Here is a 27,868-nt window from a genome sequence, read left to right as displayed (position 1 = left end):
AATGGAATATTACTCAACCATTAGAAAAATAAATCCTACCATTTGCAACGACATGGATGGACCTAGAGGTTATTATGCTGAGTGAAATAAGTTAGACTTATATGCGGAATCTAAGGAAGAAAAGAACAAATTAATCAAAAACAGACTCACAAATATAGAGGACAATCTGGTGTCTGACAGAGGGGAAGGGGGCTGGAAGAATGGGGTGAAGGGTTAAAGAAGTACAAATTAGTAGTTGATAGATGGTCATGGGGATGGGGAGCACGGCATAGGGAATGCAGTTAGCATTAATGTAATGGCTAGGTGGAGGGCCAGGGGAGCCAGGGAGAAAGAGCAATTAGGGGGATCATTTTGAAAACTATATAAATATCTAACCAATGTACTATATACTTGAATCTAATAATAAAATAAAATTTTAAAAAATTACGAAAGTAATAAAACATGCAATTTAAAGTCTTGTGGGACTAGAAGCGTCTACTTCTGCTGTTAGAGAAACCACTGTTGTAGCTGTTTCTTCCAGTATTGACACTGAATTTCTATAATGCACATAAACAGATATATCTTTATCAGTTGTTTACATTATTTAGTCACTATAATGTAGATGAGATACAATCTTCCAATTGAGTCTACAATTTCTATTTAAATTCTAATTCAGAATTTCTATCAATTATGGCTGCATCAATATTGTTAACTGCTGAGCCAAGTAATATAATTTGATTACGTTTCCTTTCTTGCACTTTTGTTTCTTCTGATGTTCATAATTGTTTCATTTAAAAATTTGCTGCATATTCTTTGAAGCTGTTGCAGTCTTCTCCCTTTTTTTGGGGGGGTGGGGTGAGTGCTGAGTAAATATATACATTTATTCTGTAACTTTTCATAGAGGAAAAAGGTTTCAATTGCTCTATTATTAATGTAGTAACAGACTTCAATTCTTTAAGTAGTTGAGAAAGTTTTGCTGAAGTTCCAAACTTTAAATAAACAAATTGGTAAAACCAAGGAGCAGACAGACTTTCATGGCCCCTCTTGTAATTTTCAAATATTGAGCTTATCTTATTCTTCCTTGTAGCATTGTATTGTAACTGTTGACTTAGCCCTATTACCCAATAAACTGGATGTTGCTGCTCTAAATAGCCCTTTATGTCTGTACCTCTCAAATTGGGCTGTTCCTGCAGTTAAACATTATCCCAGGATAAACATGGCCCATCCTCCTCAAGCGCTTTGAAGGGGAACAAAAACATATCATTGAAAGAAATCCTGATACATTTCTGATTAGAATAAAACATCTACCATAATTTTAAGATAAACTTGCAAGACAAGTGGTGTGTATTCACTCTCCTCCACTATGAGGGCTATTTGGGAGGAAAAGATGAGGAAGCCTGCTTTATGCCAGGCCTGTATCTATGGAAAAGGTCTTCCAGCTGTGAGAAGTGATCTCCTGTGGGTCTCTGAGTCACACCAGCATGGCTTTGACTTGGTCCTTCAGACAGCATCTTTCTAAACTCCAGATTCTTTGGAGCAACTCCAGTCTTGAGGTGGCTTTTTCTGTATATCCTTAGTTATAGGACTTCTGTTCAGCTACACTTCAGGTTGTTCTCAATGGTAGTTGTTCTGTAGTTTAGTTGTAATTTTGATGTTGCAAAGCCTTCTTTAACCATAAAAAGTCTGATACTATAATTGTCTACACATGGTCATATAACCAGTATTTCAGCTGGACTTTTTTCCCTAGAGTCACAGAGATGAATCAGTTTTATGAAGCCTGACACATACACAATTTTGGGGGGCTATCCCAATGAAAGAATATAAAAATGGGAATACAAAATTAAGCATAAAATTAATATTTACTTAAGTTAGAAAAAACTCACAAATTTAAAAAGCTGAAGCTACCATAAACATCACAACATCCAGAAAAATAATATAATATTTTAAGTAATCTTCCAACACACCTCTAAACTCCATTTTCCCTATACTTCTTTGCTGCACACTCATTGGTAACTGTCCATAGAGAGAAAAAAAGATAGTTGAGTGTTTTCTCTAGCATGTTTCTGCTTTATTACTGGTGTAAAGTCCTTTATGGCATGCTCATGTGTCACCTTCGTGTAATGAGTTTGCATAGTGGATGACAGAAGTATCCCTACCCTAAAATACTGGTGTGACTGCAAACCACATATCGATGCCCCTCTCAATCCAGCCAACTTCTTAGTAGGATAAACACAAGCCACCGACCCAAAGAAGGTGGGGGAGTTGGAGTGGAAAGTGACAGTGGTCATCTTAAGTGATTATAGTCAAAATAACTTTTGTTTTCATAATTTACAAAAACTTATGACCATGTTGCTAGGGCACACGAGGGGCCCTTGACCTCAAGCTCCCTTAGACTCATTGTCCGTCTACTTCTGTACCTCCCCGCAACTCCCCCTGCCACATAGCCAGTCTTGTGTCCTCAGCTCCCTCCAGAGAGATTGTCTCTAAGCCTGTGGCAGAGCAGTTATCTTGGGACTTCTCACTCATCCTGAGAAATTTCTGGACCTTTCTCATTCACCTGAGTTGAATCCTCTCTTGCCTGGATTCATGTCTTCTCTGGTTTATTCCCTTGTTTTGTTGAAGCATCCCTCTGCCCCCCCTCCCCTGGCCCCTCCAGTAGCTTTCAGGAAAATTGTGTAAGGAAGGGACATTCTTTGATAGATTGATTGATCATCTGTGGGACTATAGAATTCTAAGTTGAGAATAATCTCCCTTCAACGTTTTGTGGTCCTCACTCCATGCTCTCTAGCTTTCAGTGCACTGTTGAGAGATCTGACCCTAGTCTAGGGTCAGATGTGTCACGAAGGTGACACACGAGCATGCCATAAAGGACTTTACACCAGTAATAAAGCAGAAACATGCTAGAGAAAACACTCAACTATCTTTTGTATGTGAACTCTCCTCTCTCTTTAAGATGTTCCCTTAATCCTGGTGTCTGAAAATCACCACCGATGAGTTTTGGTAGGAGCCTTTCAGTCATTAGACCAGGCTCTCCAAGCTTTCTTAATCTGGGAGAATAGAAGATGATGTAAGAGAAATGGTTGAGAACCAGATGATTGATTTTTTGGGTTAAGTTGAGGATTCTGCTGTTACTTGCTCGAAATCTGTTGTCTATGTCAGGCACTGCCTTCCTCCCCTGCTCAGTGACCCCAGGGTTATCATGTAAAAACCTCAAGAGACTCATGTTGACATGTAACATTAACATCATATTATTGTTCAGTATTTACCTTTTAATCTTAGATTTTGGGTTTTTATGTCGCACTTACTCTTTTCAACGATTGACCCATATTCTGAATCAAAAATATAACTTTTTAAATTATTACATTAAAAGTAAGTGCTAAGTGTTGATAAGTGAAAGAAGCAAATCTGAAAAGGTTACATTATATATGATTCCAACTATATGACATAGAAAAAGCAAAACTATGGATAGAGACAGTAAAAAGATCAGTGGTTGGCAGGGTTCCAGAGGGAGATAGAGAAGGGATGAATAGATGGAACATGGGATTTTTAGGACAGTGAAACTATTCTGTATGATACTGTAGAAGTGGATACATGATATTATACATTTGTCAAAACCCATAGAATGTACAACACTAAGAGTAAACTCTAATGTAAACTATGAACGTTAGTTAATAATAATGTATCAATATTGGCTTATCAATTGTATAATTGTACAAGATGAAATAAGAAAGTAAAGGAAGAATAAAATAAAAATTACAATGAAAATAATTTTCTGTACTTTTGAGTTATTGGGATGACTCACAGGAAGAACAAGTAAATTTAAGCATGGCCTATGGTTGTAAACAGAACATCTGATAAAGTAACACTGACTCTAAAAGATGAACAAATAATGGGAGGCAATAGTTTCCAATAATAATGATAATAATAAATTAAAACAAGTTATTATATGGTGCTTTTAGAAATAATTTCGCCACATAAATCTGTCAAAAAAAGACCTTACGAAATGCTCCCCAAGAGACATTTTTAGGTTGCATTTTCTTATTATAATATAATTAAATTAAAATAGAGCTATCATATGATCCAGAAATCCCACTTCTGGGTATATACCTAAAGGAAATGAAAACAGAATATTGAAGAAATATCTGCACTCTATGTTTATTGCAGCATTATTCACAGTTGCCAAGATATAGAAACCACCTAAGTGTTCATCAGTAGATGAATGAATAAAGAAAATGTGGTATATATGTACAATGGAATATTATTCAATAATGGAAGGAAATCCTACCATTTGCAACAACATGGATGGACCCTGAGGGTGCTATGCCAAGTGTAATAAGCCAGATAGAGAAAGACAAATACTGCATGGTATCACTTACATGTGGAATTTTAAAAAGCATCAGATTCATAGAAACAGAGAGTAGAAAGTGGTTGCCAGGGGCTGGAGATGGGGGAAATTGGGAGAAGTTGATAAAATGGCACAAACTTTCAGTTATAAGATGAGTAAGTTCTGAGGATCTATTGTAAAATATGGTGACTATAGTTGATAACACTGTATAGTATAATTGAAATTTGCTAAGAGAGTAAACTTAAGTGTCTACACTAAAAAAAAAGAAAGAAAGAAAGAAAGAAAAATATGTGAGGTTATAGATATGTTAACTAGATGGGGAATCTTTTTACAATGTATTCATATATGAAATCATCACAATGTACACTTTAAATATCTTACAATTTTATATGTCGATTATACCTCAAGCTGAAATTTAATTAAAAAGAAACACCTTAGGAACTCTGTACAGTCTTTTGAAAGTTAAAGAGAAACACCTTAGGAACTCTGTACAGTCTTTTGAAAGTTAAAGAGAAAAAAATTCAAAATAATAGCAGTTTTCCAGTCTCCCAGGGCTTATTCCTCTCCCACAGAGGTCTTGTTAGGAGTCTCTGGGGAATGTTCCCCCTCCCCCATCCCTGCTCTTTCTGTGGCTGAGTGATCTACAGAAAGCAGCTCCAAGACTCTCCTAGCTGGCCTTGTGCAGGCTGGCCTCACAGATCCAGTTGTAGGGCCTCTGGCAGACATCATCATTCCACTTGCCATCAGGGCGGAAGTGGGCACAGTCCTCGCCGCCACCCAGCCCATGCCCATGCCAATCGTCTGGCTGGCCTGGACTCCAGTTTCTGAAGAGAGAAGGCAACAGCAAGCTAGGAAGGTCAGATGGAACAGAATCCAGGTCTGGGAAGAAGGAGCAGTGGGCCAGATTCTTGAGGAGCAGAGCTAAGGGAGGAAGATGGGCACAGAAAGCCAGGATGTACTTACTTGAAACTGGTCTCATAGTCTGTCCCATCCACCCATTTCCAGACTCCTTCAGGATCAGTGAGGCCTATCCAGGTATATGAGTATCCTATATGTTCCTGGAGAAAATTCTGGGACGACAGAAGGACAATGGTGACTTCTCTCCATCCCAGCCAACTCCTTGGACCAAGAGTCTAAACTTTACATGTCAAATCAGTTGAGGAGATTTGGGATAATTATCCGAGTGCCCAGCCAATTACTGTCATGCACCACTTAACAACAGGGTTGGGTGATTTCGTCATTGTACAAACATCATAGAATATAATGACACAAACCTAGATGGGATAGCCTAGTCTATACCTTGGCTATATGTTATAGCCTGTTGCTCCTAGGCTATAAACCTACACAGCACGTTACTGTAGAAAATAACACAAAATTAAATCAAGCACGGAGAAAATGATGCACTCAAGAGAAGCAGTAAACACAAGATGTATGAGGCTGCTGCTGGCATAACATGGCATACCGTTTAAAAGTAAACTTTTTTTATAAGCAGAAAGAATATGCTCTAAAATAATAATAAAAACTGTAGTACTATAAATACATTACCCAGTAACATAGTTATTTATTATCATTATCAAGTATTATGTATATAAATGTCCAACCACTACACTGTGCACCTGAAACTAATATAAAATAATATTGAATGTCAACTCTAATTGAAAAATAAAAATTAAAAAAAGTATTATGTACTATAATTATATGTGCTGTATTTTTATATGTATACAACTGGTAGCAGTGCAGTAGGTTTGTTTATACCAGCATCACTACAAACACGTGAGTAATGTTGCCATGTTATGATGTTACAGTGACTATGGCTCACTAGGAGTAAGGAATTTTTCGGGTCCATTATAATCTTATAGGACCACTATCATATATGTGGTCTGTTGTTGACTGAAACATCATTATATGACACATGACTATAAATCTCTGGCTTAGATGGCAGTGTTTTTAAAACTCTCCAGGTGATGCTAATGTGCAGCCACAGCTGAGAACCACTTCCTTAAATGGGACATATCTTGGGACCTAAGCACCAGAGCCCTCACCTGCTCCTCTCTGGAGTTGATGACCACCAGGTGCCCGTTCTCCAGCTGGCAGTACTTCTCAGCCTCAGGCCAGGACTTCCCAGTACGAGAGAACCAGTAGCAGCTGCCTTCATACTCCAGCCAGTTAACAGCACAGCAGGTATTTTGAGTGTCTGAGGGGAGGGGGTTGGGGACGGTCTGAGGGGAGGGGGTCGGAGATGCTGCCCAGTGGGACCTGAGCAGAAAATGGAGCCAGATACTCCCCTGCACACCCCTCACCATTGTTCTTGAGAGCATCCATCTGGCAATTCAGGGAGTTCAAGTCTTTGGTCAACTGCCGGACTCGCAGGAGCATTTCAGAATAACCTGGGACATACACAGATGTGCAGTGGAGAGAGTACAAGGGGCCCAGCCTGGTATCCTCCATACCCTCCCACCACATTATGCCTAGGTGGAGGGAAGAAGAGGCCTGACCTGCTTTGAGTTCTTGCTGCTCTTTCTCCAGCTTGCTCTCCAGAGAAAACACCTTGTCGTTCAAGCTGCGGGCTGGAGGGGAGGGCACTCAGCACCCCAGGCCGCTCCCACCCCCAACTCTGTGCTGAGAGCCTGACCTTCACCCTCGCACACACACTCCTGAAGGGTGTCTCACCTGCTTGCAGTTCCTGTTCATGATTTTTCACCGTGGCTTTCAGAGATGTTATCATTTCTTGCAAACTGTCATCTGGAGGACATGGGACTCAGTGCTGAGGAGTCAGCTCCCACTCCCTCCTCCACCACACCTCACTCCAATCCAGAGCCCTTTCCCGTGGGGCTCACCCTGAGAGTGCAGTGCCTGGACCTCAGCCACAGTATTTGAAGTGATATTGCTGAAAGTTGTTCTCAGGGTCACCAGGTCCCTCTGAAATTTGGAATCTGATCAGGTAGATGGGACAATCAGTGCTGAGATTTATCCAGCTCTCTCTGGACCAGTACTGAGCGGGGCACTAGACGTGCATTGTCTCATTGGGTCCTCACAGTGACCCAAACCAAAGGGACAGGTGCTATTGTTATCCAAGATCTCAGATGAGGAAACTAAGACTTAGAGAGGTTAGGTAATTTGGCTATATGACCCATGAATAAGTGGCAGAGCCAGCAGCCATTTTTATTCATCATGATTGCCATTGGTGCCCCCCTCACTGTACCCCACTATTGCCCCCATCCCTGCCCAACCTGTGACCCTCACTTTGGGATCCAATCACACAGATGCCGACCAGCAAGAGGAGGCTGAGGCCCATGGAGAGCAGATGGGGACGGGGTCCAGAGCAGAGATGCTGCAGGAAGGGCTGGGAAAGAGACACCCCTGTGAGAGAAGGAGGCATCAGGACAAAGAAGTGCAGGACATGAGAGAGACAAGGGAGGAGAATAGGGCCACAGGGACCTGTCAGGGATGAAGGCTGTTTTAGGTAAAGCTGGGAGGAGGCTGGACATAGAGGATTGTGGGGCAAGAGATGCCCAGGCCTCTGCCCCATGGACCAGCACAAATTCTCAGTTACATAAGACCCTCACACACAAGGACACACTGATGAGGGACAATGGCGATATGCAAGGTCCTATCATCAGGTCTGGGGGAGGGGGCAGGAGAACACAGAACAAACTGGGGAAACCAGACCTTCAGCAGGCACATGCTCATCTGTGTTGTCAGGTTAGCAAATGTTCCCCTTCCAAACTCAATTATTCATTTCCCTCAGTGCAAACGCTTATGCCTCCCCCAGGGTAGCCAGGCCCACTATGGTCCTCCCTGTCCCTGTTTTCCTGAGGACCTTGATTCCTCTTCATAATGGAGCCCCCAGGGGCTGAGGCCTGACCCCCCTCAGAGTAGGGTCCCCACCAGTGCACATAGCAGAGGTACAGACATGACATGACAGCAGAAATCATTAAGAGGGTATTTTGGGAGACACCATTCTCCTTTCCTCTTACCATTTCTAAACCTCTGGCTCTTCTTCTCACTCTCCAAGGTCTGGAGGTCTTCATACTTCATTGACATTCTTGGATCAACACTGAGGCTCTGAAAGATGAAATGAAGGCAGGGCCAGAGCCAGACTGGAGCTGGAGTTGGGGCACAAGGGAGGCTGGGACTAGGTTGGAGCTAAGGTCAGGGCCAGAGTTGAGGTAAGAATTGAAGTTCTGGCTGAGAATGATCTGGGGGTTAGGGCTATAAATAATGGGCCTGTGTTTGCACCTGAGGTTGGAAGTGGGGTCAGGATTGAGCTTTGTGCTGGGGTTCGGTTGAGTATGGGATTGGAGGTAGAAGTTAAGTTGGAGCTAAATGTATCGCTAGGACTGGGTCTAACATTGGGCCTGGAATGGAGGGTGTGTCTCTTGCTAGGATTGGGATCATTACACTCAGTTATTAAATCTCCAAGCTGCCTTTTTATATCTCTTCCCATTCAATTCCACCTGAGACCCACAGTCCCCTCTCCATGCTTTTTCTTGCTCCCTGTCCCCTTGGTCTCACCTGTATCCCCAGCCCCATTACCTGTGGAAAGTCTGGAGGCTGTGATTCTTGGGTTTGCTGTGCAGCAATGAGCAGAGTTGGAAAAAACTAAATCTTGGAGTTTGGGTAGATGTGAATGAGGAAGGAATCAAATAACAGAATTCTGTTGGTCTTCCTGTTTGAAAGCCCAGGAGTCTTTAATCTGGAATCTCCCGTTTCCTCAACTTTGGGCAGTCAATAATTGGAACACAGACAGAAATTGCGTGACTGGGGGAGTTAAATATGGGGCCAGCTTTGCTCTCCTCTTCCAGAGTGTGCCTCCTCCCCTTCCGCTTCTTTTGAGCTTTCCTGACTTCCTCATTTTTACCATTTGGTAGAAGGGAGCTGGACCAGCAGGGACAAGAAGTGCAGTCTATTTCTTCTTCTCTGCCCCACACCCTCTTTCACTTCTTGCATCTGAATTTTCCAGATGTTGGTATCTCCACCATTGCATACCTGGGTCTAGAGGAGCCCCTTTCTCTGCTCTAGCTCAATTATGACCCATGTTCCAATTATGAGCTTCTTTTGGGGCCTCAGCCATCAATTTCCCACATTTCTGGGCTAGCTCTCTCCACTCTACTCACAAGGAGGGAAGAGGGTGAAGGAGAGTATTCCTGGCTGAAATGGGATGGGAGGAGCAGGATATAGGAGCAAACTTTTACTGAGCATTAAATCTGTGATGGGGATTGTGTCAGACACTTGCTGTACATTAACCATCCAGTTCTTACAAGAACCATGGGAAGCATTTTGAATGATTAGTATTATTGTGAAGATAATTTTGACCTTGTGGACCCCTGACAAGGTCTCAGGGATCTTAAGGAGTTCATGGTCCCTACATTGAGAACCTTAGTGTAAAATAATTAATATTTTTATAATGATCTCGTATCCAGCCATATCGACAAATTCTTCTGTTCTAGAAGTTTTTAAAAAATGCTAGCTTCTTGCATGTTAAGCTGTCAATTACAACATCAATTATTAGAGAAAATTATGTCAAAACATTTTATTTTATATTTTCCTGCATGTGTTACATTTTCAAACTTATACATTATATATTTAAAGTCAGTTAAAATTTATTTAATTCATTAATGAGGGAGTCAATAGGATGGTAAAGCTAATAAAGAGGAATATAAGATAGAAAGAAATATTGATAGGAGTAGAAAAAAAGATTGCTAGAATAAAATTCCTAGCAATACTAGATGCAATGCTTACTTGCCCTACCAGACAATAAACCTGTAATCTTTGAGTAATCTTTCCTACCAGACAGAATTCATTTGTATTGCTATTGGACAAGAATCATTTACCTTATATATAAGCTTTTCTATAGAGTCTTAACATACACTAATCAGTTTTACATATAATTCAAACAAATGCATATTTCCCTAAAGAGTTAAATAATTCTCGTGTGAGTCTCTTAGACAATATTCGAGTATGGCAATTATAGACATGCATTCATTGTTTTGCCTATCTCTAAGTTTTGGATATTTTTTCTAAAAAGTCCCCCTTGTGATAACAATCTCAAAACATTTTTCTTTATTACCAAAAAAGGCTGGCATTTGTCCTGATTTGTTTATACAGGTGTAGCATGAAGTACTAATGAACATAAATAAGCCTCCTGTACTGTGGTTTGCAAATCTAGAGCCATATAGTATTAGTCTACCAAAGTTTAGGAAAGTTTTGTCTATTGAGCATTGTAAGACTGAATTAAGTTGTGATACAATTGTAAATAATAAGGTTCAAGATGAATTATCTTTACTGAAACAATTCAGCATATTCACTGGCACCTAATATTCAGTATTCACTTATCAAATACTTTCTTTTAAATTTCTACCCACAAAGATAATGAGAAACAATTTACCTTCATGGGGCAAGCACAGTAGTGCATATTCACTGTCATACTTATGTCAATGCTACTGTTCTCTATCATAATGTCCACTCCACTGTCAGCTCTATGCCTACTCACTGTTCTCTATCACAATCTAGTCCAGAGGGCATCTAGGACTTTTATTACCTTGCTGTTGCACAAAATATCATGGTAATATATTATATTGATAACGTTATACTAATTTGACTAGATGAGGAGGAAGGAGCAAGCACTCTTGATGTGTTTGTAAGACACATGCACCTTAGGGGAGGCAAATAAACTCTGCTAACATTCCTGTGGTCTTGGGTATATCAGGTTGCCCTTCAAAAGTTAGGGCCAAGTTGCCACACCTGCACTGCCCATCAGGAGGAAAGAGGCAAGATGCTTCGAACGTCCTTGAATTTTTGAGAAAATATATAGCATATGTGGATTTGTTGCTCTGAACTACTAACGGAATGACCTATAAGGCTACCAATGTTACAATAGGCCTAGAACAAGAAAAGGCTTTGTATCAGATTCAGACTGAAGTATAAGACTTTCTACTATTTAGGCCTTACAACTGAGCAGACCCAATATTATTGGAAATATCTATGGCAAGTAAGGGGACTATACTGAGCCTCTGGCAAATGCCAGTATGGAAATCACAGGGTAGACCCCTAGGACTTTGAAATAAAATAGTGCCCTCTTTTGTTTACCACTTTTTTCTATTTGAAAAGCAGCTCCTGGGCCTGCTCCTAGGGCTTAGTAGAGATTCAAAACCTAACTACTAAACTTTAAATGACTATGTGACCTAAAATCTCCATCATGATCTAGGTTTTATGTGATGATCAAAATCATAGAATTAAACACAGGTTGCAATAAATTGTAAAATACAAATGTGCCATACATACAAGATGAGTCCAGGGGGGCACTATTGCCTTGGTAGGTGGCTCACACTTCCATTGGACCTGTTCCTAATGCTTTGCTGCAGTTTCTTCAGTTCACATCTAGGACCTCATAGGGAGTTCCATATAGTTAGTTAAGGGGAGAGTAAAAACCATATTCTTGATTCGAAGATGGCTTTTCAAGTTGTGCTAACAACTATGCACAAGTATATGGCTGCTGCTGTATAGCCTTACTTAAGGGATGCCCCTAAAGGCAATGATGAAGGGAATTCTTTCAATAGGCAGATGTTTGGTCAATACATTTGGTTATTCATTTTAGGTGGGAGGGGATAGTGGTTTAATGAATTCACTAGCTGGTCAAAGTCTTGGGAAAAATAAGATTGGAAAATTGTTGACAAGTTTTTTTGGGGAAGAGATATATGGCTGAACATCTCAGAAAGAGCATATAGGATGAAGATATTTGTATCCCATGTAAAAAGGACAGCCACAGATGAAGAAGCTCTCAATAACCAGGTAGATCATATGATCTGCTTTGTGAATGCCAGTCAACTTTCCCTGGTGCTTACTCAATTGACTCATGTAGAAAGTTACCATGGCAGCAGAGATGGAAGGGATATATTAGCTCAACAACATAGATTTTCTTTCCCAAGGATGACTTGGCTATTGCTATTGCTGAGAACTCAACTTGCCCAAAGCAGAGACCAACACTGAGCCTTGATTTGGAGTCATTTACCTTGGCAGGTTAATTACATTGGACTCCTTGCATCATGAAGGGAGCAGCAATATACCCTCAGAAAAATAAGCACGTATTCTGAATATGGATATGACTTCCTTTCCCATTATGCTTCTGCCAGCATCTCCATTCATGGATGTATATATACCATGTTATCTTTCATGCTATCACCTCCAACTAAGGAACTCAGTTCATAATAAAGGAACAATGGACTGATATCTGTGGCATTGCCATATGAATAACACTCAGATAGATAGCTGGACTGAGTGGTAGGAGAGTTTTTTGAAGGTGCTATTACAGCACTAGGTGGGAGACAATACCCTACAAGTTTGGGGGTGCTGTTCTACAGGATATGGCATATTCATTATACAATATATCATGCCATATCCCTCATGGAGATAGTGCACAAGTCTGGGAACCAAAGTATGAAGGTGAGAGTGTGTCCTCTTACTAATTTACTTAATATTTCACTTACAGATTTTTATTTCCTGTCTCACAATCGTGGGCTCAGTGGGTTTGAAGATCTTAGTGCCAAGGAATGAATGTTCTCACATGGAAAACAATCATTGTTCTCTTAAACTCCCACCTAAGAATCATTCCTGTTCATTTTCAGTTCCTTGTGCTGCTGAACCAACAACAGGCAGAGAAAAGAGTTCTTATTCTGGTGGAAGAGGTTGATCTCAGTGACCAAGGGGAAATGGAAGGCCGTTACATCATGGGGGCAAAGAGGACTATATTGGAAATCCAGAGGAGTTGCTGCAGTGGCTTTAGTACTTCTATGACTAGTAATAATGGTCAGTAGCAAATAGTGGCAACCGAGACAAGACAGGAACTCTAAGGGCTTATGTTATGTGAGAATGAAAGTTTGTTTAGCCCACCAAATGAAAAACAACCTTATAAACTGAGGTTCTAGCAGAGGATAAAGGGATCATGGAAAAGTGAGTGGAAGAAAGAAGCTATGTATACCATTTTATGCCTCATGACCAGCTACTGAAAAAGAGTAGAATTGTATTTCATGTTAATTTATTCTCCCTCTTCCCCTGCTCACTTATAGGAAATGTCTTTGTCAAGCCTAATATTACATTTAGGTTCTAGCTGAAAGGATGACCGAATATCATTATCACTTGATGAGACATAAACCATTTGTGTTTACTCCTGTTGTTGGGGACATGGATTTCTTCAGCCAAGTGAAGACCAACAATGAATGCTGAGTGGCAAAAGTAAGGGACAGTGCTGGTTATTTTTTGAGTCTTCTTCCAGACACATTCTCCATTCTTTTCTGCCCTGCTGTGCTCTAGGAAGCTGAGTGCTATGGACTGCATCATCACAACATCCTTGCCATATGACATCTTTTGAGTCCTTCCAATTGAAGGCACTGGTAAGTAGCTCCGAAGACAGGAAAAGAGATATATATTGCTTTTCCTGCTCTCCTCTAGTTGTTATGGCTCTGGTGGAACTGCCTTCTAATGCTCCTGGCCAATGGCCCTCTTCCATGCTCCAAAACCTCTCAAGGCTCCACTATCATGTTCCTGCCTCTGCTTTCCCCCTAGGTGTGGGCTCATTGCTGCTCCCAGTTACAGGGGGCTTCATTCACCTTTGTTGTTCTCATTTCTGCTCATGCTCTGAAAATATCCCTTCATTAAACTCTTTTCAGTTAAATCCTTTTGTGTTGCCATCTGTATCTTGCTGGGACTGACAAAACCTTTTTGAAGAAATTATAAATGTTTACCAAAGGACATAGGAAAAAAAAATCTATTAGGAAGTCAACGGGCTTTTCAAACTCAGCATGTCCAAAACAAAGCTTATCTCCCCATCCCACCCATAGAACCAGCTTCTCTCATAATCTTCCCCATCTCAATTAACTGAGACTCCATCCTTTTAGTTTCTCAAGCCCAAAACCTGTAATTATCTTGGACTCTGTCATTCTCTCAAACCCCTCATCCAAATCATGACAAGTCTACCTTTAAAATACATCCAGAATGTAAATGCTTTTCTCACTCCACTTCTATTACCCTGGCCAAGTTATTATTGCATCTCACCTCAAGGTCTTCATGCTCTCCTCCTTGCTGCCTTTCTACAAGTCACAATCCAGCAGGCAGAATGATCCTGTTATAAGGTGAGCCTCATCTTGTGATTCCTATGTCAAAACTTTCCAAAAATCTTCCTATTGGACTAACAGTAAAGGCAAATCCTTTCTAGTGGCCTTCAAGACCCAGTCATTCCACACCCCTTGACTCTCCAAACTTATCTGCTACTCCTTTCCTCCTGCTCAGTCCACTCCAGCCACATCAGCATTCTTGCTGTCCCCTGAACACAACAGTCATTTCCCTGCCTAAGAGAGAATGAATAAGACACTAAACAGTTTCTAAAATGAGTGGAATATATCTTTCTCTCTGATATAGAAAGAAGTTTATGCTATATTATTAATTTTAAAAAGGTAAGGTACAGAAGATGACTCCATTTATATATAAGATAAAAGCTATAATATATTGGCTTTCCTTCTCCACCTTTCAAGGCACTCAAGTTCCCTCATCATGTGTGCATGGACTCAATGAAGCCGTCTTAGTAGGATTTACAAGGGTTATTGGTGGGAACTAAACTCCTTTTGTGAAAAGAATGCATGTGCAGAGGGTGTGGGCCAGGGTGTTGGGCACTACTGAGTTTGAATCCTGGCTCTCTCTTATGAGATTTTGAGCATATCATTTAATGAGTCTCAGTTCATCATCCAAAATGCCTCCTGAGGTTCTTATAGGAATCGAATGGTTAATGTATGGCAAGTTTTTCGCACAATCCCCATCACAGATTTGATGTTCAGTAAAAATTTGCTCCTATCCCTGGTTCCTCCCCTCCTAGTCCAGGCAAGAAATCTTCTTCATCACCCTCTCTCTTCCTTCCCATGGTCTCGAGTCCTTGTTTGACTTTTGCTTCTGAGCGGAGGGAAGGCTAGAGCTGAGCCAACCTGATGAAGCTGGATCAGGGGTTCAGATTCTAGGAGCCCAGGTCTGCATTGGATAAGAGAAGAGAAATGGGTTCCTCTGGACCCAAGTCAAAAATATCTGGAGACCAACAATTCTGGGGAAATTCAGAGGCAGGAAGTGAAAAAAGATGTGATAGAACAACAAACTTCACCCTTAGACCTTTCTGGTCCTGCTCCCTCTGACACAAGCTCAGGGTGTTTGGGGCAGGTGATCTGGGCTCCCAGGTGTCCAAAGGGTGATCCAGAAGGGCAGGTATGGCTCAGGGTGAGCATGTAGATTCCTCTTTCCATGGGAAAGGATAGAGCTGGAGGATGGCCCCCTGAAGTGTGAAGCCCAGAGGTTCAGATTGCCAGAGTTTGAGGACAACCCTGCTCTAAAATATGGTGTTTCTCTTTATATACCTGAAGGGTTTCTGGTGTCATGTCTCCACTGGGCTGTGTCTCTGGGGTCCTGGTTTTGCTCCTTCCTATGATTTTGGCTGTTGATATTGAAAGTCAAACTTTTGTAATTTGAAAAGTCTTTTCTCTCCTCCACCAAATGACTCTTACAAATTTTGAATCACCTTGGCTTTGAGAAAGTTGCTTCTGTTATGGATTTTGAAAATCTATTCAGATATCCAGTTGAATCTTTTTTCATGGCTTATGTGCATATCTGCTCCCAACTCAGGGCAGAGAGTATGGAGAGCAGTCGCTGTGCCTGAGTGGTGGGCAGGAAGTGGTTACACCGAGGTTTGATTCTGAGGACCTTATCTGCTGTAAATATTATTATTGTATACTTTTCATGTAATATCATTCTGTACTCAGATTTTCTAAATTGTATAAAGTGTATTTTTAATTAAAAACAAATGAAAGATGACATTACAAATATCTAATTAGAAATTTTTACCAACTTGTACAAGCTCTCCAAGTTTGGAATGAGTGAGTCAAGGTCACACTGTAACTGTCACTCCTACAACAAAGACAAAATCAAGCAATCCCAGCTTGGTTGGGTGTGGCAGTGTCACAGGTACCACAAAAGGGAGGCTGTCACAGCTCTGAATGCTAGGGGTGGTTGGGTTAGATGAGGATATGCAATTGATAACAGGTTTTGAATATTAAAACATCAATATCCAGGAAGGGGGGAAGGACTAGGAGGAAGCATAACTAATCTGGCACATCAGGAGGTCTGCAAATTGAACAAAAAAGTGTTATTTAAAAGCCACATTTTCACTCATGGACATGGACTGTAGACTAGTGGTTACCAGAGGATAGAGGGTGGGGGAAGAGGGGGAACGTAGATGGGGTAAAGGGGGTCAAATATAGGGGCGTAGAGGGAGAATGAAGTGGGTAAGGGGGATCAAATATATGGTAGCTGAAGTAAACACACAAAACATACAAATGTCAATTTATAATGTACACCTGAAAATTATATAATTGTAGTAACCAATGTTACCCCAATAAACTTAATTTAAAAATAATAATAATGAAAAGAAAAAAATAAAACACACACACGCAAAATAAATAAAAGCTACATTTTCACAAATTAAAACGACCACCACTACTCTGAATTTTCTTCTGTCTGGCAAGAATACATTTTAAAAGAAAACAGTTTTTTAATTTTAGGAAACTTCTCATGCTGGCTCTCTAATTATGCAAACAAAAAATTATGCAAAAAAATTTATGCTCCCTTATTCAAAATTATACCAGGCCTTTTTCTGAAAAAATGACTTCGTTTCAAAGGAGATAAAATGGCTCTTGGGTGATCATATACCCCCAGCAGTACCTGTGAATGTGACCTTTTTTGGAAATAGAGTGGTTGCAAATGTAATTAGTTGAGGTCAAATTAAAGTAGGGTGGGCCTTTACTCCAATATTACTTGTGTCCACATAAGGAGAGAGGAGACAGAGACACACGGAGGACAAAGCCATGTGACCATGGAGGCAGAGACTAGAGTGCTGTAGCTGCAAACCAAGGAATATCAAGAATTGCCCACAAACCACAAGAAGCTAGAAAGATGCAAGGAAGGATTCTCTCCTACAGGTTTCAAATAGAGCATAACCTTTTGATTTCAGAGTTCTAGCTTCCAGAACTGTGAGACAATGCATTTCTGTTGTTTTTGTGGAATTCTGTTAAGGCAGCCCTAGGAAACCAATAGGTGATTCAAGGGCAAGCAAGTGGCTGAAGGCTTGAGATAGACTGGAAAGGGGAGCTGAAACCTTAAGAGTCTCTTTATTTACTTCACCATCAGCTTTACTCCTCTTTCTCGCTGCAGACCATCATTCTCTGCTCTTTGGCCAACACCCTCTGTGGTCATTTTCAACTCCTTCCTATGCAGGTCTGGGGCTCCTTAACCCCTTCACTACCAAGGGCTGAATTATGATTGATTCAAACCTATGAGAGAACACCAGCTCTCTTTTGTTGGTACGGATTTAGGGGTAGACATGTGACTCAGTATTGGCCAATGACACCTGCTGGAGCTTCTGCGACAGATTTTCATCCCTCATGAAAAATGAAAGATGTCTAAATGAGGAACCCTCCTGTTGTCTTCTTGCTGTGGATATTTCCTTGTTGAGAATATGATGTTTGGGGCAGTGGCAGCTGTCTCACGACTATGAAAGGAAAGCCAAGAGTATAGAGTCTATTAAACTGCTATAATGCACTGTGAATGTTCTATGACCACTTGGGGGAATGCAGAGAGGTGGGTGTTTAGTGGACCCAGTACTGGCTTAACGCTATGCACTGAGTACAGGGCTCTGCATCCTGCTTCTCATCTGGAATAAAAATATACACTTTAAAAAAAATAATTAATTTTTTATGGTGACATTGGTTAATGAAATCCAAAATACACTTCTTTTAGAGTTAATCTACTTGTAGTTTCGGGAGGAAAGGACAAGAATCTGAACAGAATCTGAAGAAAAATATATGAATCATTGGCTAGAAAGGAAGACAAATGCATCTAGTCATGCCCCTAGAATTATTAGAATTTGAAATGTCAAAGTGAGTCATAGCTGGTCATGTTTTATAAGTGAAAAAGCAATCCCATTGTGTATTATCACGTGGTGCACAATTACTTTGTGGGGGTGGATGGGAACAGTCTTATTGCCATTTGATAGAATGGATTCAGAATGAGAAAGAAAATCATTAAATAAAGCAAGATAAGCAGTGCACAACCCTCATGACACCATCAGTTTTCCACTGGTTGATTTGAGAATAAGGGGCAAAACACTATCCCTTCTACACACATAAGCATAGACACTACTATAAAAAATTAGCCAATTCAGAAGTTAGCACATAAACTCTCCAGTTTCATACCTTGACCATGGTGAACTGCAACTACAGATAAAATAATTTTGTCCTAAAAGATCATAAGGAACAGAATGCTTACATAAACTAGACTGCCTTAGACATCTGTAAGAAATTATATAGATGGCAGATGCAAAAAGCTAAAAAACAGTTTGTTCCCTTTTGTCAGCAAAACTGTTTGTTGAGCTATGTTCTGCTGAAGTCCTCATTGGGTTCTGTTGATCCAGCAGATAGACATGAGTGAATGAGAAGTAACCTTGTTTACATTACATTCCCCTGCCATCTGACCATGCACATTAATCCTGAGATCTTTATCAGTTCACTGAGCACCAATTGGAGCCAATCCTGAGATGATGGTAGGTCTATTCTCAACATAAGGGACTGGGACTAACTCCCTCTTGCCTTTGCTGTCCTCATTCCACCACTGCTCTTCAGGCTTTTCCTGGATTCTCGAGTGTCTTCTTTCTTAAAGGCAAGATCTACATCATACTCATTAAAGTCAAAGAGGGCTTGGGTCACACATCCTCTGGTTCTTTCTGCCTGAGAATTGCCCCAATTCCTTGCCTGGCCCGGGAAGCTTGTTCTATCAACATTGTAGCATCCAAATGGTACATTTTGTAGAATTCCAATAAAGTAGGTGATTAATCAAATTTCTGATTTTCTGTTTGTATTTCTGAAGGGACTCAACCTAGCTACTCTGCTCTTCCAAGTAGAAGTTGCCCACCATGTTAATCTCCACACCAGTGTTCTGAGACACTATTGTCATGTGCATCCCCACCAGCACCAACAGCCCCACCAACCCCAGCAGCCCAGCAGCCCCACCAACCTCACCAGCTCCAGCACTTAGTGAGCAGCAAACCAGCTCCGGTCTCAGCCTCACTATTGTGCCTGAAACAGTGGCAACAGCTATGGGCACACTTCACTGGAAACCTCTCTAGTTCTTTTGATAGTTTCTTTTTTTTATTTATTAGCTTTTTTCAAATTCCCTTCTACCTACTAGATATAATGATTTTGTATTTTCCCAATAATTCCAACATCTAAACTCCACACAGTTTTATTTTGCTCTTTGCTATTTCTGCTGACTCTCATTCCTAATATCTCATTTTCTTTTGTGTTTTGTGATTTTATTTTTATACTATAAGCTCTTAGTTTTTGGAACTTTGTCTCCCAAAATTCTTTCGGGTCTGGTCTGGTGGTATATTCTTCCAGAGAGGATTTGTATTTGCTTCTGCTAGGTGCCTGAGGTCCTTCCAAGCTGAAACTACTTTAAATATATCACTTAGCTGTACATTTCTTAGACCTCAAATGATATGTGTATTTGTGCCCTGATCCTGCTTTTAAAGGCAGGCTGTGGTTATAAATTTTTATGAGAATCCTCTTTTCTCTGGAAGACCAGTGTCTTTCTTGTCCTTTATGTGGTCCTTCTTGAGGCTGCCATTGCACTCTAACTCTCCACCTCATGTGGGCCCAAACCTTCATTGCTTGCTACAGAGGCATTCAGTTTGAAACAGTTTGAAACTCCAGTAGCTCTTCGGGTGGCTATCTGCTTTAGCCTTTGCTTACATCTCTGGATTCATGCTTTAGCTATAAGAATCTTCTTACTTTCTTTCTAGCTAAGCCACTAATTTAAAAAGAATTTTTTTTTAATCCAGCACTTTTAAGTATTTTATAGTGGGAGTTTAGCTTTCCTATTGCTAGGAAAAGAACTTAAAGCTACTGTTCTACATTTATATATCTTGTATCTAGCCACCTTGCCAAATTTTCTTATTAATTCTGATAATTTTTTATACTAGAGCCTCTTGTGTCTTCTAGGTATTCATTCCTATCAATATGTACTTCCTTTTTTATACTTGCTAGAACCTCTGGGCATTGTTGGGCAAAAATGGTGGTAATGGGTATCCTTGCTTTTTAATGAAATAGATTTAATGATTTTCTCTTTAGGATATTTGCCCTTTTTGAGAAACAGCCTTTATTAAATTTAAGAAGTTTCCTTATATTTCTATTTTAGATTTTTTAAAATTAGAAAATGACTGCTAAAGTGCATCCAGTCCCTCCTCAGATTTTACTGGTGTGATGTTTCACCCAGATTTTAGCCATGCCATGCCTATTCACGCTTCCGTCATTTACTTTTCAAGTGGGCTGAAGCTGAGGATACAAGAGAGAGAGCTCTAAAGATGTGGTTTTCAGGCTGGATTCAAATGATAAAGGGCCTTGTGCTCCTGGCTAAGGAGTCTGGAGTTTGTCTTAAGGACAGTGGAAAGCCTTTGTGGATAGATCAGATTTGAATTTTGAAAAAAAAAATTACTCTGCTGCAATGAAGAGAATGGATTTCTGGGACCAGCTGGAGGCAGGGAGATCAGTTAGGATGTGAGTATGCTCATCTAGATTGGGGAGGAGAGAAATGCATTTATTTATTTATTGCTGTTATATTGATGCCCACTTCATGCCAGACATTATGTCTGGTCCTTTGTACAGAGTGTAGGTGTTTCTTCATGCTCCTTGTATGTATATGTGGTGGAAGAAGAAGTTTGTAGTAAAAATCAGAGGGAACAAATCACATTAATAGTAACAAACAAGAAGAAGAAATTTGTAGTAAAAATCAGAGGGAACAAATCACATTAATAGTAACAAACAAGAAGTACCCACCAGAGTTCCAAGATTGGGCCCCTTCCAAGTAATCTTTGGTTTTCCAACCTCTCCAAGTCCTTTCAGGCACTAATGGTGAATTCACAGATGGCTTAACAAAAAACTCTTGGTGTCCTATGCAACACTGATTCTTTTTTCTCCTTCCTTACTAACATTAAATGGTGTTTAGGAGTCCATCCTACTCCATACAGTCATGTGCTTCAGGTGAGTCTGGCTCCAGCCCAGTCCCAGAGGTAGGACCTGTTGAGAGTATACCCTTTGTCAGTGGCTAGTTGTGGACACAGGATATAAATCTGACCATGGGTGAAGGGTTATCTCCTGGGGGCCATAGGCAAAGATTTCCTTACTGCTAAGGGGAACACACTGAAAGAGATGTGCTCATTTTCTTCTGCATTGTTATACCTGAATGACATATCTGAAACTGCTACAGCCATGTTGCAACCTTCAGAGGAAAAAAGCTAACACACTGAGGTGACGGATTGTAAGCATAGGAAGAAACCGATTCCTCAATGATGTTGTTGGGTCTTCCTACCTCTAGTCTTATTGATATGTGAGATAATATACTTTGTTATTGTTCAAGCCAAGTTGTTACTTGCAGCCAGCAGCATTACAACTAATAGACATGGTTTTTTATTTATAGCATACACTGCTTCTGCATTCCCAAAGGGCTTGTGATGTGCCACCAACATGATTTTTCTTTCTTTCTGGGACTGATATTACTATAAACTGCCATCCACTGACCTTTTAAGGCACTGCCACTTCTCATCGCCATTCTCAATACTGAATGGCATCGTGGGATGTTGGACCCATAACCCAAAGACAAAGATGAAAATGAGAGCGACCCTCAGATATTGGAGAGGTAACAGGTAGAGTCAAGGAGATGTATGTACGATGGTCAGCAGAGCCAGAGGCTATTCAAGAGTAGAGCAAGTCAGTGCCAAAATGGGTAATTAGATTTGGGAGGAGTTAGGAAGATAGCTTCCTTAATAAAACCAAACTGGATAGCTTGCTTAATAAAACCAAACTGGATAGCTTTCTTAATAAAACCAAACTAGAAACTCCATGAGTTAGCTCAGGCAGGAGAAGCCCAAAAACTAGACAGCAACTCTCTTGGAGCCCTTTTTGCTCTGCCTCCATCCTGAAGGCCCAAGTGTACACAGGTCCTCTCATGGCTAAACACTCTTCTTAGGTTCACCAGCCCAGGTGAACACTTAAACACGTAAGCAAACACTCAAGGATCAAAAGCTCTTCTGTTTGTTTATTTATTTAGACAAACAAACCCTTAAATAGTGCTTACTTCTTGACAGGAATTGTCCTAAACACTTAACAAATATTAACTCATTTAATCCTCATAACAACCCTAAGAAGTTGTGCTGATAGTAACAAAGTGCTATCATCATCATCATCATAACCTTTTTATCCTCAGAAGTAGGTGCTATTGTATCATCATCTGTTTTATGGATAAGGGAACTATTGCACAAATAGATTAAGTAATTTGTTTTAAGTCATAAAGCTGATAAGTGGCAAAGCCAGAATTCGAACCCAGGCAGCCTGGTTCCAGGGTCAGTGTTCCTACCACTATGCTATATTACTTTTAATATTGAGGGTATTAAAATACACTCATATTTCACACTAAATGTAATATTTTTGCTGTTAAGATTTTTGAAAAGATTTTCTGTTTCAGAACTATCAGCAAGGAACTCATCGAATCTATGATTGATTGGCTCTGATTTCTTGGCAATTATCATGAATATATAGGAAATTCTGGGAAGTGAGAAAAATTAACTTGCAAATTGTTTTGAATGTAATGAAATTTCGGGAACATGAAATTTAACAAAGAAGTTGATTGACTAAGATTATGTTTTGCAGACATTTATTTAAATGTTTAAACATTCATTAGTTTAGATTTTTATAGTTTCCTTTTTGTATTTTGGAGTCAATTAACTTTTTCAGGTCTGTAACATTTCTATAAGCACTCAGAAAGCTTTAACCCTAGGTGCTGTGTAATCAGGGAATAAATCAGCTCTCCTCAAGGACAACAGGAAAATGAATCCAGAAACACAAGCCACTTAAGAACAGTCAAGCTTTATGTACTATGGAGCTCGGGCTTTGATCTTACCCCAACTTGCTGCTCACTTCTCTCAGCTCTCACTGGCCACTGTCCTGGAACATCTCCCAGATCCCTGGGTCCAGGAGGGGTAAACTCATAACCCATAAATCAGGACGCCTATCCGAGGCAGCCAATTGACCAGATGCCCAAGGCCTTGCCCTTATCTCTCGTAGGTTTACTCAGTTGTGACTTCCCTCCAGGCCAGACTCTGCTCCCACACTCTTTAAACTCGGTTTTAAAACAAACATGGTTTAAACAAACATGTTTTAAACTAGGATCCGTCCCATTGCAAGAAATTCTTGGTTATGAATCAAGAAAAAGAGATATGACTAGAGCTTGAGACAGAGATGGTTAAAGCTGGGAAAAGCTGTTTGTCTGAATAAGATAGAGGGAAGGAACCCTTAGGAAGAGAGGCTATCCACTACTTAAAATGCTTTGAAGGTAGGGGAGAGGTAGGGAGAAATCTTTGCAAAGGAAATGACATTGAAATGTAAGCAGGGGCAAGACAATTCGAGGCAGACAAGAGGAGCTCTGTTCAGAAGGGCACTGAAAGGAAAAGGCCTACCTTGTACATAGACAAGACGAGATTTGTGTGGTATCAGTGGCAAAAGTCACAGCTTCTCAAGTTCACACACCCTCCCAGTGGTTTCAAGATCTTCCCAGGGCTCGGTCAGTCACCACCCCACTCCTCCCAGTGTCCACACAGGGATTTCTTCCTTGGGAAAAGATTACACATATTAGATCTCCAGAATGTCTAATTTACATTTCTACAGTTGCAAGAAAACCTGTTATCTGACTCGCTGTCTCCTTCCACCTTGGCTTCTGGTCCTGGTTGACACTATTCAGCTGGGAAGCAGATTCTGGCCATTCAGGGCCACTGCAACCCTAGGGCAGATCTGGGGGTTGTCAACAGAGTCCCCTAAGAGGCTGGGCCCTTTAAATCAGATGTGAGGTTTCAGGATGGGGCTGGGAAGGCAGACAATAGGCCCAGAAAATTCAGAGATAGCTGAAAGTTTGGGTACTGCAGAGGGGAAACAATAGATATTACCCCTTGCCTTTCCGGTGTGACTCTACCTCTCAAATCAAGACTTGAGGAGCGCAGGGAACTGGAATAGAGAGTGAATCGAAGTAGAGATGAAAGGGTGACAACATGTGGCCAGAAATTGAGTGGAAATGAAATGGAAGTGAACTCCATTTGTAGAGACCCTACCATGCGCCTAGAGTTGAGCTGGTCCTTTTTAAGCCTTATTTTACTGAAGTCTCACCAACAGTCTAGATGCCTAGAAAATGTTGTAGTTAAAAATCAAGAACTATGCTTTTAACAATTTACCACATGCAAGTTGCTTTTGTAGGATGCATGCACACTGCTACCTCAATTCAAATCCCATTTCCATCCTGACGACTTGCTTTTAGTGTATGTTTTAGGCTGCCTTGCACCTGAAAATTTTCCTTTGAGAAATTCCTATATTATTATTATTATTCCGCTTTATTGAGGTGTGATTGACATGTTCCACCCTATTATTTTTGACGAGAGGCAGAACCCATCTTCCTGTAGACATCGAAAACACCAGGTGCCCTCTTTCCTTCTTTCACTCTTCCAGATAGAATGAAAGAACATGACCAGGGTTCAGGTGGTCAGGAATACTGATCCTTAAATTGGATTTAGAGCTCGTGGTGAAGGAAGCAGAGAAGTTTCTGAGCTTCAGCAGTTTCCAGGCCCTGTGGGCACAGAGGGCCAGTAGTGACATCTAGTGTCCAATGGTGACAGCAGTGGCCTTAGTAACCCACTTAGAAGCCCAAGATCAGCTGGGCCAAACACCAGAAAGTCTCATATTTTTGCATACCTCAAATAGAGCCATATTTCTTGTGGGTAATGCCATCTATCCTTGTCTTTCCCCTTCCTTCCCATGCGCCTTCTACAGAGGGAGCCTCCAGTGGGTGTGCCCAAGGAATAGCTGGGCTCAGTTCAGGGCTTCCCAAAGGTTGCAGACCCCTGAGGCTCCCAAAACCTCCCACAGTGGTTCCCATGTGAAAACGCCAGAGCAGTTTCAGAGTTCACAAACAAACATACTTCCAGATCCTGTGGTCCCCAAAACAAATCATGTACAGACCTTGACCCTCTCTTTTGATGTCCCTAAAGACCTGACCTGGCTCAGTATCTACTTCTGGGGCTTTCTCCACGTGGGCAAGCATTACCAGTTTGGTCCATCAGCAACCCGTTCTTGTAATATTGCCACAACCTGTGGAGCACCAGTCTCTGAGTCCACTCATGCAATGAGTCCCTCGTTCAGTGTTTCTCTCATTCAATCATTCGTCATTTGCATTTGGCACCTTTGGATGTAAAAGATCCAGAAATCAATAATGTAAATTTCCACCTCCAGGAGCTATATGGGGGTGGGGGGAAGAAGACAAAAATGGATGATTTCACCAGTCTGAGAAGTGCTCTGATGAGGATTAATTAAGCAAAAGAGGAGGCATCTAATGCAAATTATGAGTTGGTGTGGTCAGGATGACTTCCTAGAGGAGACCCTGCTGCACCATCAGTGGAGAAGACTTGGGGAGAAAACCTAAATAATTTATCTGGTGATATAAAGCACTATTTTTCTATGAAAGTATGCATTAGAGATTATGAAGTAGAATGAAGTAGGATGCAAAATTCCACATGAATTTTCAATATAAAACAAGATATTTCAAAGAAATTTCCTGGACACAAAATGTGTATAACCTCAGACTCTCCAGATCCCTCTGACTGTGATATGAGTTTCTTTCCTCTGTGTTCAGCTTCCAACATTAGTCAATATTAGTGAATGTTAATTAGGGAATCAGTCTCTGGGAAAACATTTAAACTCCTTCAAGACTTTTCATAGTGGGACCCTCTGCCCCAGCAGCTTTGTCCTGCATTGTCCTACACTCTCTCTGTTCTCCACACAGTAGCTACTTACAGATCCTCGAACAATAAACGATATGCCAAGCTGGTTCATGCCTTTGTGATTTTTCCACAAGCTGCTCCCTTTGCCTGGAATGCCCTTGCCCACATATCCATCTGGCAAACTCCTACTCATCATTCAAGACCCAGCTCAAAGGGCTCCTTTTCTGTGAAGCCTTCCCAACAGGCCCGAGCAGAATGAGTCAGTTCCTCCCATACACCACTCTTTGGTGTCTGTGTCCTCCTCTTTGGTTGAGATTTCTCTATTTCACTTTTTCTCTAATTTGATTATGGGAGCTTGGAGAGGAGAGACTGTATTATTTATATCTGTATCCCTAGCCCTAAGCATAGCATCTGGCATGGTAGGTGTCTATATTTTGTGGAAAGGAGCAAATGACAAAACTTATTTTAACTCCTTTCTTCTCTTTTGTTTTTAGAGTCCAGATAGGGAGATCAACATTTTCTTATAAACTTTGGAAAATGGTAAGAAAAATACTCACCACATAGGGAAAAAAAAATCTCATTTAACCTTTTCGTAGACATTCATATCTTCTAACCCGTATAGTTCTACTGAGAACTCTGCAGATCAGTGTGGTTCTTTGACCTCGAGGCACTAGTAGACGTAGTCAGGTGGTGAAAGCACAGTGGTGCTAAAACCAGTGACACCACTTTCTAAGGGTGTACACGGCAGGACCTTAAACCTTCGTGGACTCCTGTACCCTACCCAGGACATTTCATGCAGAGGGTATGACATATGCAAAAATTCAGGAGTGAGAAAGACAGGCATGTCCATTGAGCAGGTGAGACACTGGCTGATGGTAGAGTGTATAAAAGAAGGAAGGGAAATGGAATGGAAAAATATTCTGAGTCTACTTTTGGTTGTAAAAGGCCTTATACCCAAAGTATAGAGAAATTTGATTTTTTTTTTCCTCCTATAGGCAGTAGAGAGCCATCAAAGGTCAGGCTGTGTTCATTAGGTTTACAGTTTCACTACTTAAGAAGCTGGGTTTTTTAGTTGCAGAAACTTCTCAACAATTAGGAAACACTGCCATCATGTGGCTTTTGGGTGATGCATGCTCCAAACTATACATTGTTGAATTTTCTATGATTTTGTTTAATAATTAAACCAAAGAACACATCTCTTGATTCAAATAGCTGAAGTAAAATAATGGTAATCTTAATCCTTAAGGATACCTTTTTATAAACACTTTCAAGAAATCAATACCTGGGTTCAATTCTCGGATTTCTTACTTTGTTTTTAAAATTTTAATCTCTAAGTCTTTAGTGATTCTGATCACAAGGATCCTTTCCATTCCCAGTAACCCCTATCTTAGAATTATAAACTGTCTTGGAAAAGGCTCTGCCGTTTCCAGGCCAGTTTGATATCAAACTGTCTCCAAGCCATCTCCCTCCACTGTGGCAGATTCTATTTCAGTCCTAGGTCTTCTTGTACGATCTTCTTGTTCTCCTTGTATGGTCCCGCAGTTGGACAGACCCAAATTCAAATATTTCCACCATTTTTTTAGCTGGGCGATTTGGGCAATTCACCTAACCTCTGGAAGCTTCAGTTACTTCATCTCTAAAATGAGGGC

General features: G+C 40.7%; 1 protein-coding gene across 1 annotated transcript; it reads right to left on the bottom strand.

The window, feature by feature from the left end:
- Positions 1-4,727: 4,727 nt before the first annotated feature.
- Positions 4,728-27,854, bottom strand: LOC120589622 (C-type lectin domain family 10 member A-like). The gene is made up of 11 exons (XM_039847133.1): positions 23,916-27,854; positions 8,302-8,389; positions 7,568-7,684; positions 7,162-7,257; positions 6,995-7,066; positions 6,820-6,891; positions 6,625-6,711; positions 6,367-6,518; positions 5,288-5,394; positions 4,801-5,148; positions 4,728-4,757 (listed from the first exon to the last, which is right to left on the bottom strand). Exons 1-10 carry the CDS (start codon positions 23,922-23,924, stop codon positions 4,992-4,994), a joined length of 957 nt encoding a protein of 318 aa, XP_039703067.1. The 5' UTR covers positions 23,925-27,854; the 3' UTR covers positions 4,728-4,757; positions 4,801-4,991.
- Between the last annotated feature and the right edge of the window lie 14 nt (positions 27,855-27,868).

This window comes from Pteropus medius, unplaced genomic scaffold (assembly GCF_902729225.1).
Source record: "Pteropus medius unplaced genomic scaffold, Ma_sr-lr_union100, whole genome shotgun sequence".
Lineage (NCBI taxonomy): Eukaryota > Metazoa > Chordata > Mammalia > Chiroptera > Pteropodidae > Pteropus > Pteropus medius.
Note: the sequence above shows the minus strand (reverse complement) of the source record. Positions and strands in the feature narration are given on the sequence as shown.

What these genes read in the sequence shown, in the direction of transcription:
- LOC120589622 (XM_039847133.1), bottom strand. An exon ending in TCAACTCCAGAGAGGAGCAG is followed by an intron (nt 5,395 to 6,366) that starts GTGAGGGCTCTG and finishes CTGTCGTCCCAG; the next exon opens with AATTTTCTCCAGGAACATAT. An exon ending in GACTATGAGACCAGTTTCAA is followed by an intron (nt 5,149 to 5,287) that starts GTAAGTACATCC and finishes TTCTCTCTTCAG; the next exon opens with AAACTGGAGTCCAGGCCAGC.